The sequence below is a fragment of the Myotis brandtii genome, unplaced genomic scaffold, assembly GCF_000412655.1.
Source record: "Myotis brandtii unplaced genomic scaffold, ASM41265v1 scaffold1171, whole genome shotgun sequence".
Lineage (NCBI taxonomy): Eukaryota > Metazoa > Chordata > Mammalia > Chiroptera > Vespertilionidae > Myotis > Myotis brandtii.
Genome location: NW_005354055.1, coordinates 79871 through 92668, shown reverse-complemented (window position 1 = coordinate 92668; position 12798 = coordinate 79871). Strand labels below are relative to the sequence as shown.

The window sequence follows — 12798 nt, the reverse complement described above, 5'->3', positions numbered from 1 at the left end:
CCCTGAGTGTGTCTCTTATGGATGTGAAGAGTTGTAATCTGGATGGTCTCCCTCTGACCACTGGGTAGACTGGCTCTTGGATCTCCAAGGAGGTGCAAAGTCAACCACTGCCTGAGGCCACCCAGCAGAAGCTACAGAGAGATCTACAGATTCCTCCTCTTTGTTTGGGGTTTGGAGGTGCCCAGATGAGTCGCCACTGTGAAGTAATGCAGGCTGCTGATGAGCCTTAGGCCTTCTTTTGAAATCTCTGGGATTCTCTGACCCAGATACAGTTTGACAGGCTTTTAGGCAGAGATAGGCCAGGCCATTAGTATGCAAAAGCCTCTATGCACAGCTTGGGTGGGGATGTAAATTGGGTGGGGCAGGGTTTCAGGAACCACCAGGGCGGGGCAAACTGCAATGGCTGCCAGTCTGCTTTGCCTCTGAGAGGTCCTGGGGTCTGTGTCCCACGCCCCATGCAGGAACAATGAACACTGCAAGCACTTCTGCAAGGAAGCCGCCCTCACATTCCACCCCGATGCCAGACAGTACAGTTTCTCTCTGTATCCGTCTGGGTCCCCAAATTTTTGCCTATAGCTGGAGTTCAGAGCAGTTGGGAGCTTGTATCTCCCTCCCAATTGAAAAAGACAACAGCTTACCCAGCTAGCAGCCCCTTTCGCGTGCACCTCCATTCCACACTTCTACCTCCTGCCGGACTCAATGCGCTTTTCTCTTTCCTTCTAGTTGTAGATTTTCCACTCAGCCAGCCTTCCCATGGTTCTGGATGATACTCGTTTTGTCTTTTAGTTGTAGTTTAAATGTGGTTGTATGCAGCTGCAAGTTCAGGTGTTTACCTATGCCGCCATCTTGATTCTCCAGTTTCATCGTTCTTGAAATAAATTCTATAATAGTGTAAAAGTCATGGAATTATTTCAAGGAAAAATTAAGGCATGTAAGATGTGCCTGTCATGTAAGAATCATTCAATAAATAGGATTGACTAAGGCAATAGTTCATAACTATGGCTCTGCATTATATTCATTCAAGGAACTTTTTAAAAATACAAATGCCCCTGCCCCTGCTGTTCTAGCTAACCTTTAATAGAGCCTGGGGATCATATTTTTCTCCCATTATTTATTTGTTTATTTTTAAGTGCCATGAGATTTTTATCTCTCTTGTTCATTGCTATATCCCCAATTTCTAGAACAATGCCTGGCACAAATTAGGCACTCAATAAATACTTTATTAACGAATAAAATGAATTATCTTTGATTCCTCCGTGGTTCATCTCTCTTTTAGGAAAAAACATTAACTCATTTTTAAATTTATAAATGCAAAATTCTTTTTTTGAGGGGGTGGGGGACATTATGTTTGTTACTTATAGTCACACCCTCTTCTCAATCTCAGTCCCTGGAAACCATGATCTATTCTTCATCCTTACAGTTTGGGGTTTTCTGGAATTTTAAGTAAATTGGATCATACACTATATAGCTTTTTTTTTTTAATATATTTTATTGATTTTTTACAGAGAGGAAGGGAGAGGGATAGAGAGTTAGAAACATGGATGAGAGAGAAGCACGATCAGCTGCCTCCTGCACACCCCCTACTGGGGATGTGCCCGCGACCAGGGTACATGCCCTTGACTGGAATCGAACTTGGGACCCTTCAGTCCGCAGGCCGACACTCTATCTAGTGAGCCAAACCAGCTAGGGCCACGATATAGCTTTTTGAGTCTGGCTATTGTCACTTAGCATAGTGCATTTGAGGCTCATTTATGTTGTTAAGTGTCTCAATATTCCTTTTTTTGCTAAGCACTGTTACAGTGAACCTGGAACAAATATATTAACAATCTTGCTCTGTTTTGTTTTGTTTTTCTTTATTTTTAGCTTTCCAGAGTATTGGATCTTCCACCAGAAAACTTGATCAAGTCAATATCTGCAGTTCCAATTTCCAGAAAAGAGTTAAGTATAACATACTTGTAATAATATAAAATGTTGCTTACTTTGTAAAGATACCAAAAAAGAAAGTTACTCTTCAATTTATAGAGTAGTCCTTAAAATTAACCCTTTTAGTAACCTTGTGTTGTTTTGATATTTATGCTGATAACTATAATTATGGCGAAGTCTTTAAGAAGAATGCAGAATGAGGTTCAAATTTAATTGTGTAACAGCAACTAAAAGAAATAAGATTATGGTTAGGATCTAAGGGTTTTTGAAGGACTAGGAGAGATTATACACCTGATGCTTGAATACTATTGTACAATATTTACCTGCTAGTTTTTTTTATGGGTTTTTTTTCCCCCTCCATTTGGAGACCCACGGTGTTACAGGGAACTTTTGGTTAGGACTACATGCAGCCAATAGTTTATCTTGTTGGTTGCAAGGAAAAATCTATCTCTTTGTGAGTTTTATCATTCTAAATGATACTTGTTTACCATTTGACTAGAAAACTTTAATATTTGGATAAAATACCCTCTCAGTCAATTAATAATGACAAGAAATTTGCTAGACATTTAAGCCCTAAGCTTTAGAAAGATGTAAAGATACAATCATCAGTATCATTATGTCCTTATGTTTTGTCCCCTTTGTCAGGATTTTAGATACAGTAGGATAAATATTCTTGCTCCCAGAGTAGGACAAAGAGATAAGTGGAAAAGGAAAAGAAAGCTACATGTAGCATTGTGAAAGAGAGCATCTTTAAAATGGCCTGCTGCAACTTTCTCTATATTGAGTTCTAAGGCCCACTGACCAAGGGGAACTTAAAATTATACTAGAGGCCCAGTGCATAAAATTCGTGCACTGGGGGGGGGGAGGGTCCCTCAGCCTGGCCTGCACCCTCTTGCAGTCCAGGAGCCCTCAGGGGATGTCCGACTGATGGTTTAGGCCTGCTCCTGCCAGCAGTTGGACATCCTTAGCACTGCCACGGAGGCGAGAGAGGCTTCCACCCCCGCTGCTGCCTTCGCCAGCCGTGAGCCTGGCTTCTGGCACACTAACCACCAGGAGGCAGCTCCTGCATTGAGCGTCTGCCCCCGGTGGTCAGTGCACATCATAGTGACCGGTCGTTCTGCTGTTTGGTCGATTTGCATATTAGCCTTTTATTATATAGGATATACACTGATGTAATGTTCCAAACCAGTTACCTATTTATAAAGTCTCTAAATGACATTCTGCATAGTCATGGGAACGTCTCTTTTTATTTTATGTTTCAAAGAGCTTTAATAAACTGAACTGTCTTGGCCTATCTTGTGAATAACATTTCCTTTACCTGCCTGGAGCTCCTTTGGGCAGTTCCACTTTAGCACTCTGAAATGCTAAGACTTTGATTTATAGAAAATAAATACTGGGGAGGACCTCAAAATTTTTCTAGGCTACAAGTATAAAATTATACATATTTATTTAAAACAAAGGGAATTTCTAATGCTTTGTCATAATAAACCCAAGTGTCCTTTACAGTACTAAAACCAAGCCTAACTGTTCTATATTTCTAACTTTATTCTAAAATACTATTAAGTGCCAGAAGATTAAGAAATACTATTTTTGGGGTAAGAGAGTCAACGGAGGACTTGTATGCATGCATATAAGCATAACCCATGGATACAACAGTAAAGGGGTTAGGGCATGTGCTGGGGGGTGGGAATGGCCGGGGAGAGGTCAATGGGGGAAAAAAGGAGGCATATATAATACTTTAAACAATAAAGAATTAGAACAACAACAACTCAGTAACTGTAAAAAAAAAAAAAGGAAATACTATTTTTGTTAATGTGACTTATTTAATGTGATGTGAATCAATTTGCTCAGGTCTACTAGTTCAAATTTGTCAATTATGGTTAAATTTCTATTTAATATTGATCATAGTAGAGAAGATTAATAATTATTATAAGCCAGTAGTACTCAAGTCTAGGGATTTCACTCCAGCACAACAAAAACTCCTTAGAAATAGTGGAAAAGTAGCTATTTTTAAACCTTTTCTTTTAATTTAAACAATAATAAAGTAGAGGAAATAGATTACCATAATGACCCCTACATGCCCATCAGTTACTGTCATTGTCTCATGGCCAGTTTTGTTTCATCTATGCTCCTGTCCACTCTCCTTCTTCACAATGGGTTATTTTCACAGTTACTGCTTTTTATAGTCTAGATGTTATGTATTGTTATAGTTTTTTCTTAATTTGTTTTTCTATCACAAGAGCAAAACAGATAATGTTAAGGAGATTCAGGAAGAATAAGAAGAGAAAAAATTCCCATTAGCCTTACTGTGTTGAGACATCTGATGTTAGCAACTTGGTGTATTTTCACACTTTCTCTTTGAATATGTCTTGCAGCCTTTAAAAACAAACAAACATAGTTATAGCCTGGCCAGTGTGGTTCATAGTTGAGCATCGACCTATGAGCCAGGAGGTCAAGGCTCAATTCCTGGTGAGAGCACAAGGCTGAGTTTTAGGCTCAATCCCCGGTAGTGGGCTTGCAGGAGGCAGCCAGTCAAGATTCTCTCTCATCATTGATGTTTCTATCTCTCTCTTCCCCTCTGAAATCAATAAAAATTTATTTTTTAAAAAGCCACAAAACATAGTCATAAAACTGTATGTATAATTTTTAATTCTTTCCCTTGACATCAATCTTTTTTTTTTATAAGTATCACTTCTAACAATAGCTAATTAATACTCTAATGCTCCCCTTTGGACATTTAGAATGTTTTCAGACTTTTTACATAATTCACATTTAAGAATACGTCTTTAAATAGACAAAGCAAAAGTTCCTTGTGGCTATATAATTGAAAGCTCCCCAAAGGGAAAATGGTGAAAGAGGTCAAGTCTGGTTGAGTTCCACCTACTTCCTTAAAGCATTTATTTTTCTTTTGGGTCTTTTTTACTGCCAAATAACCCTTCACATAATTTCAGAATTCATGTTTTAAATATTCCTAGTTTAAGAAATGATTGTTCATCATTTTTAATAGACTAAAAGGGTAATGTTTTAAAATGTGTCCTTCTATCACTGAACTAATTGGGAATATTTGTCATGATTCTATTGAAATAATAAAATTTTTAAATTCAATTGAACTACTTTATTATTCATGTCTAGAATAAAATTGTAGTCATGATTTTAAATAACTATAGAAAATCATGTGACCTCTGTGTTTCCTAGATGTTTTGAGAGCCCCCCTATAGGTTTATGGTCATATTTAACCTTTTATAAATTATCCTTGCTGCATGTTAAAAATCATAGCTTTTTTTAATCTTTATTGTTGAAAGTATTACATATGTCCCCTTGTTAAAAAAATCATAGTTTAATCTTTGGTATATTCAAATCTGTATAATTTCAATTAACATTGTTTGTATGGATTTTATTTTAATTTAATATTTTTTCATGAAAAAAACCTTTATGTTTGTGTGTTATTCCCATTTTGTTAAATTTATATTTTCATTGTCCCACATTGTTGGCACAAATACTTGACTAGGCTGTCAGAGTCTTTTGGAAAGAATAGGTAAAATAAATACATCTAGACCTTATGTGAGTTTCCAGAGTTAAAATTAATCTTTAGAAAATCAAATTGTCATTTTATCATTAGAGAATAGTCTTAGAAAAAAAAATAGAGTACAGTTTGCCAACCAAGCCACTGAAGAACTACAGACAGAATAATTCCCAGGGCTCAGTACTGGTACTATTAAGCATTTTTATTTAACATCAGAATTAAGATCAGTATTATTTAGCTAGAATTTAATTTTTCAGCAACACTATGAAGTAGGTACTATTATTACCATTATACTGAGGTTACAAGGGAGGCTTAAGCAACATACCGAAGATCACACAGACACTGATTAATAGATGAACTTGGGTTTGTAGTTACAGCTTAAATGTCAGTAGATGAGTTTGGGTAGGTAAATATAATTCACACTAGGCTGCTGGATAATGGATTAAGGCTCAGGAAAATTCTCAATGGTCCTTGTTGACTAGGTTCGTTAATGTGCTGTTAAACGAAAGATACACAGGATTTTTTAGGCACATCTCTAATTTGAAGAGTGATAAGAACGGAGTCACTTGTGGCCCTCTGAAATGTGTCTTTTGTGTCAATGAGAGTGGGCTAGCCGTGACAGTGGTTTAACCCACTTACTCTGCCCATAGATTCTCATTCTCTGGTTTCTTATTAAATATCAGATGTTCAATATGGGTAATTACGTAGATGTTTCTATATCAATCAAAATTATTTTGCACTTTGACCTATTATAAACCTACAGAAAAATTTATAGAAAACAATAATAAACACTCATGTGCTTACTTTCTAACAAGTCAGGTCTTAATTTTTTCCAAAGTGGCTGCTCTTCCTATCTCACAGAGATATTACGAAGCTACAATTAGGTAATAGAAGAGGAAGAATTTCATAAGATGATAAAAGATAAAGTTCTAAATAAATACAAGGTGATGATATTTCTAATTACTTTATATTAAAAGCATAATACTTTTTTCTTATAAAATTATGTCAGTGTGGGAAACTCATAACGATTAATCTTTTTTTTGTTATATTAATAATGTTTGTAGGGTAATAACAGTTTTTCCCTACTTCTTTAGAGAAGTAGCTGATTTTCAGCTTTCTGTGGATTCTCTGTTGGGGAACAATGACTACTCAAGACCAGATATTCAAGTTCAAGCCACACAACTGGCAGAGAAGGTACTTTAGCACTATTACCTTTTTTTTACTTTATAATACAGTTATTATTTTAAAGAAAAAAATACTCTGCAGGTTATCTCAGCCATAGTAATGAATTTAATAATGTTTCTTTGTTGAAAGCACCTTGGAAAACATAATTTAAATTCATTTTAGCCATGTACTATAAGATTAGTATGATTTTTCAAGTTAGTTATAGAGCATTCTTCTTGAGCTGACATTGTTCAGTTTTTTTATTAACTACTTACAGGAGGACTGAAGTGTTAATTAAATTTACAGATTGAAGCTGGTTGGACTTCTGAATTTAGGAGAACAAGTTGATAAATTAGAGCAGTGGGTTGCACTTCTTAAAATGAGTTTCTGAGAAAATGAACATTAAAATATGAGAAGAAATTATTAGATTGCAGTAGAATTATGATTGCAGAGACAAAGTGGTTAGATGATTTAATAAACCTCTTTCATTTCTAATTTCTGTGATGAATTTGGTACCTAAAAGAGAAATTGAAAGGATTGTAGAGAATGACCAAGTTGTTAGTATAATACCACCAGAAAAGGCAGGTGTTGGACAGGTTTTTTTTTTTTTAAATAAGGTTATTACAAAAGAGGTGTGTGTGTACCCTGAAGAATTGGAACAATGGAAGTCATTATCATAGAAAAGGATGCTTAAAGAATGAGTGTGATAAAGGAGCTTTGGTAGCTGAGTATTTATTTGATCAAAAACCACCCCAGATTTTTATCAGGAAGTAAACCAAGAATAGAATCATCCTAATTACAATATTTAGTGTCAAAATAAAAACAAGTGATTCTTCAGTGACAAGTGTTTTTTCAAGGTCCATGGGTATATCAGGTGCTTTGAATATCTAGTTGGTTAAAATTTTAAGGCATATTCACTGAAGACAAAGTAAGTTATTTACATTTTATGTGTTGACACAAGTGCTTTAGCATAGGCCCTGACATAATGTCTTGTTCTGTGGCTTTTGCAACAGGTGGGTGAGATAAAAAGAGTCCATTGCAAAAAAAAAAAAAAAAAAAGTTCATTGCATGTCAGGGTACATAGAGGTGGGAGTAAAGTGGTGCTCTCTCTCTTCCATGTCAGATGGAGAATTTGAGGCGAGGGAATGAGAAAGAGGAAGAGACTTGGAATACAGAATAGTATTCTAATCTGTAAAGAAGAAAACATGTTTACCCAAATAGAATGATTGATTTGAAGGGACTGGCTAAGGCCCAGGTCTAGATATGAAGACAGAGAGATGATGCACCTTTTGCCTTTAGACATTTGAAAATCTGATAATTTTAGAACTACAACTCTCATTGGGCTTACTTTATAATATAGCTCTTTTACTTGATCTGTTATCTTTTCAGCTAAAATGTGATACAGTGGTGACTGAAATCAGCACTGGTCAAGGGACTGTAAATTTCAAAATAAACAGAGAACTATTAACAAAGGTAAGAATGGGTTATGTTTTAGCTCTTGCATCTTCACTCACTCTCTCTGTTTTAGCTACAGTGGTTTCCCTCCAGTTCTTAAACTTATTGTGCCTCCTCTTGCCTCAGAACTTATGCACATTCTAATGCCTTTGCCTGGAATGCCACCCCATGTTAACTCCTGCTTATCCTTCAGATCTTGATATTTCCTGGGCAGTGGCCTTCTGACACCTTCATTTGTACACTCTCATAGCACTGTACATCTCTCCTTGTAGAATTTGCGATAGTTCCTTTTACATTCTTTTTATTTGATTAATGTCTGTTGCCTTTAAACTCTAATTTCCATTAGGGCTTATAGTTTCTGCTTTTCTCACTCACTATTAAATCCCCACTTCCTAGCACAATGCCTGGCATGTAGTAGATGTGAGATAATTATTATTGAATGAAGTAATGGGCTCTGTATCAAATTTAAGAAAGGTACTACTGGTTTCTGCTCTCTGGTAGCCTGTATTCTGTAGGAAGCATAAGAATTATACAAATGCAACCATAAGACAGCTTTTTAAAAAAAAATAAAACAATAAATAGTCCTGGCCAATGTGGCTCAGTTGGTTAGAGTGTTGTCCTGTACACCAAGAGGTGGTGGGTTCAATTCCAGATCAGGGCACATACCCAGGTTGCAGGTTTGATCTCTGGTCAGGGCACATGCTGAGTGCGGGAAGCAACTGATCAATGTTTCTCTCTCCCTCTTTCTAAGATCAATAAAAAAAGAGATTTTTTTTAAAAAACAATAATTAATAAAGATGATTGGTACAATAAGCATAAGAAAGATCAAAGATGGAAAAATCAGGATGGCCTGGAGGGTTGGGGAAATCGCATAGAGGAATTAGGTCTCACATGAGTAAGGCCATGGAGGACATGTAATTCTGGATAGGCAGTGGTATGAGACCTTTTGTTGAGAATCTCATCTCAAACATTAAAACTTATCATAATGCAGGCTTTGGTGTAGTATAGTGGTCGGCAAACTGCGGCTCGCGAGCCATACGTGGCTCTTTGGCCCCTTGAGTGTGGCTCTTCCACAAAATACTGACTTCTGCGCATGGGCCAGGAGGTTTCAATCGCACTGTACGTTCACGCCTGCACGTGGTATTTTGTGGAAGAGCCACACTCAAGGGGCCAAAGAGCCGGGCTCACGAGCCACAGTTTGCCGGCCACGGGTAAAGTATGTAAAAAAAAACCCAAAAAACAAATCACAACAGTATTGAGTTGGTAGGGCTTAGTAAATGCTGCCTCTTGAACTGAAAATAACTATAAAACCAAAATTTCTAGTAATATATTTTGTCACTGAAAGAGAGATAGTGTTTTATACTTGTCTCTAGATCTTTTAATTTTTTTCTTTTATCTTTTTTCACTCTTACTTCAAGGTAAATTAGTTAACCAAAATCAGTCACAAGGACAAGAAGGAACAATTTTTTTTGAGCTTTTTACAAAGTGTCTACAACATGCTGGGCTCTTGATAACATTTCATGTCAATTAAGCAAACCAGTGAGTCTAATTTACCATTTTTTGAATTAGTGACTTTTCTAATTGTTGACTTAATTTTATTGAAGTATAAATACAGCTCACCAAAGTGCCTACCAAACTTTAGGCCATTTGGTAGGCAGCAATATTGTACTGCTTTTGTTTTTTCTAAGATGGGAAAATGTACTGTGGTAGATGGAGTTTGCCTTTACAGCTGGCTTAGCTGAAAGCGACGTAATTTGTATTTTAAAGCACAGCATATATTAATAATTTAAAATTTTAATAGCCATGTATTTTCATGCTTTATTACAATTAAATACATTTTCTCTGGTTTAAGGATGCCCATTTGCTTGCTTATTAAAAATATTCCCAAATTCTTCTCAGTTGACAACGGAGGGAATAAGATTTAGGGCCTTGAGAATCTGGATCTTATTGTGATTTTTGTTTTAAAGGAACGAGCAGATTGCTCACATAGCCCTTCTCAGTGTCACAGTAAAGATACATCCTAGAGCAGTGAACACCCATAGACTAAGAAAAGAATATTGAATGTACCTGTGTTTATAAATTATAATTTTTTTTATTAACAGAACATCATTTTTATTGGCAATACAATCATAATTACAAATGGCTTGTGTGAACGTATTGGGAAATAGTCTCTTTGGGGGCCTCTTCTATATTTTATCAACCAATGGCAGTAGCTCTAGATTTTTTTTTGCCTTTTTTTTAATTTAAATTATAATTTTTAAATGATAATACTTCTTTGCTCAAAGTCTAATTTCAACAGTGATCATTTGCATGTCTAATGAATTTTTCAGATCATGTCAAGAAAAAAATTCAACCATTTTAGGACCATTGTAAGTCTTTTTTCCTTTTTTTTTTTTTTACGTTTTAGAGTTGGCAAGATTGACATGTAGCCAATGATCTATGTCCAGAATTTACTCCTCAAGCAGAGAATTGTGAATTTGTCATTGCTTACACGTGTATAAACTTAGACGGAATGAAACATTACCTGTCCATGAATTGCAATTGAATTATTAGCACTGGCAGCACCAGGGATGATTAAATGTTAGCTTAAGTTTGGATCACACATAGTGGCTTAAAATCTCTTCATATAAATCATTCTCAAGGGTAGGAGGCTAAAATATGAAATTAAAGGCAATAGAAACTGCCAGATATGTGGGACTAGACCATAAATTTTCAAAGCTAGAAGATTATGTGACCAGTTCATACACTGTGAAGAACTATCACTTTTACCAAACTTCCACCTGTTAGTAGCTAAAGGATGACTTTCAGGAGAAACTATAACTTTGAGTAATAATTAATTCAGTCTAGGGAGAGAAAAAAGAAAATAAGAGTTTAACTAGGAAAAGGGCAAACAAAATCCTGTTTTTTTTGTGTGTGGTTTTTTTTTTTTTTTTTTGGCAAAAGCCTTTTTTTTTTTTTTTTTTTAAATATATTTTATTGATTTCTTACAGAGAGGAAGGGAGAGAGATAGAGAGTTAGAAACATCAATGAGAAAGAAACATCGATCAGCTGCCTCCTGCACATCTCCTACTGGGGATGTGCCCGCAACTCAGGTACATGCCCTTGACCGGAATCGAACCCGGGACCCTTCAGTCTGCAGGCCGACGCTCTATCCACTGAGCCAAACCGGTCTTGGCCAAAATCCTGTTTTTTAGGTGTGCCCTAGAAATACAGTGGATGACATTTTATTTTACATGTACACATGCATTTTTTTTATTTGCCAAATTCAACTTTGTATACTTTATCAAGACTTGAGAAGAAGGAAAAATGATACTAATTTAAGTAGTTCTAATTCTGCTCATTATTTGACTAATTAAGTTTGTCAGTAGGCAGTCAGGATGCATTTAAGTCATGTGTAGTGCCAGTTGGCTGAACACACGGAAAGAATGAATAATTAAACACTTCTCTACTATTGACCAAAGAATTGACTAGACAAATAGTGGTAGCTTGTTTACAAATCCTGTTGAGAGCTGTACAGAAATAGCAACCAGCAGAGTTAGATAAAATGACAAAAGTCATCCACAGGAAAAGTGATGGTGATAGACAAACAAAAAATGTCAGCCAATTAAAATATTAATTTGCTAAAGCATTCCAAAAAGTAAAACCTTTGAAAGATTTAATTTTTTATTATAAACTCATTATGCACCTAAGTTTACTGAGTACATTTTACATTTAGACATTCTTATTGATGAATTAATTGGCCTCTAGCTTGTTCATCTATTGGAATATAAGGAAACTTTACTAGCTCACTGACATTCTATAGTTAATAGTTTTCTTCTGTGTGGCCACTAATTTAATAAGCCTCCTGCTTATTATTTATCAGGAACTATATTATAGAAATCTACATAGATCCTGCCTTTTAGGAACTTACAATAAAAAAAGAAAAGCATAGGCCTAGCCATTTTGGCTCAGTGGATAGAGCGTCAGCCTGCAGACTGAAGGATCCCAGGTTTGATTCCGGTCAAAGGCACATGCCCAGGTTGAGGGCTCAGTCCCCAGTGAGGGGCGTGCAGGAGTCAGCCTCACAGTGATTCTCTCTCATCATTGATGTTTCTTCTATCTCTCTTTCCCTCTCCTTTCCTCTCTGAAATCAATAAAAAAAAATATTAAGAGAGAAAGAAAAGCATAAAAAACGGTGTAATGTGTGATGGGTATGATAATATGATGGCTAATATCATGGAGGCGTTTAAAGTTGCAATCCAGGGGAAGAACCAAGATGGCGTGCCGGGAGCCGGTACATCCTTGCTGCTTGACACAGTCGCTGCAGGGAAGAAACATCTGCACAGCATATGTTTCAAGGGACCTGGCGTACATGGCATACTGTTCTTAATATGTTTGCTCCCCTTCTTGGCGTTATGTGTTTTAACCAAGGGCACCTCTCTGAGAAAGGTTGTTTCCCCAGGTAGGGATTTTTCCCTGAAGTTAGGGAGGGAATAAAACCCCTTAACTAAGTGCCAGGCGGGTAGTTAATCAGTTTAACTAAGAACAATCACGCTTAAGCTACATAATCTTTACTCCCTGGAATGGAGATAAGACAACAGGACACAGAACCTAGACACAGAACCTAGGGACAGAACTTAGAGACAGAACCTAGAGACAGAATATGGCAAAAGATCCTGGACAGAACCTGGCTACAGAACTTGGCTGGAGAACCTAGACAGAACATGGCAGGAGAACCTGGCTGGAGAACCTGG

General features: G+C 36.5%; 1 protein-coding gene across 1 annotated transcript in view; it reads left to right on the top strand.

Annotated features, from left to right (window-relative positions):
• RARS2 (arginyl-tRNA synthetase 2, mitochondrial) overlaps positions 1-12798 on the top strand; it is a 69165-nt gene that overhangs the window by 9570 nt on the left and 46797 nt on the right. The window contains exons 2-4 of the mRNA XM_005858387.2: positions 1864-1937; positions 6541-6640; positions 8000-8083. Coding sequence (XP_005858449.1) covers positions 1864-1937; positions 6541-6640; positions 8000-8083 — 258 coding nt within the window. The remainder of the gene's footprint in view (positions 1-1863; positions 1938-6540; positions 6641-7999; positions 8084-12798) is intronic.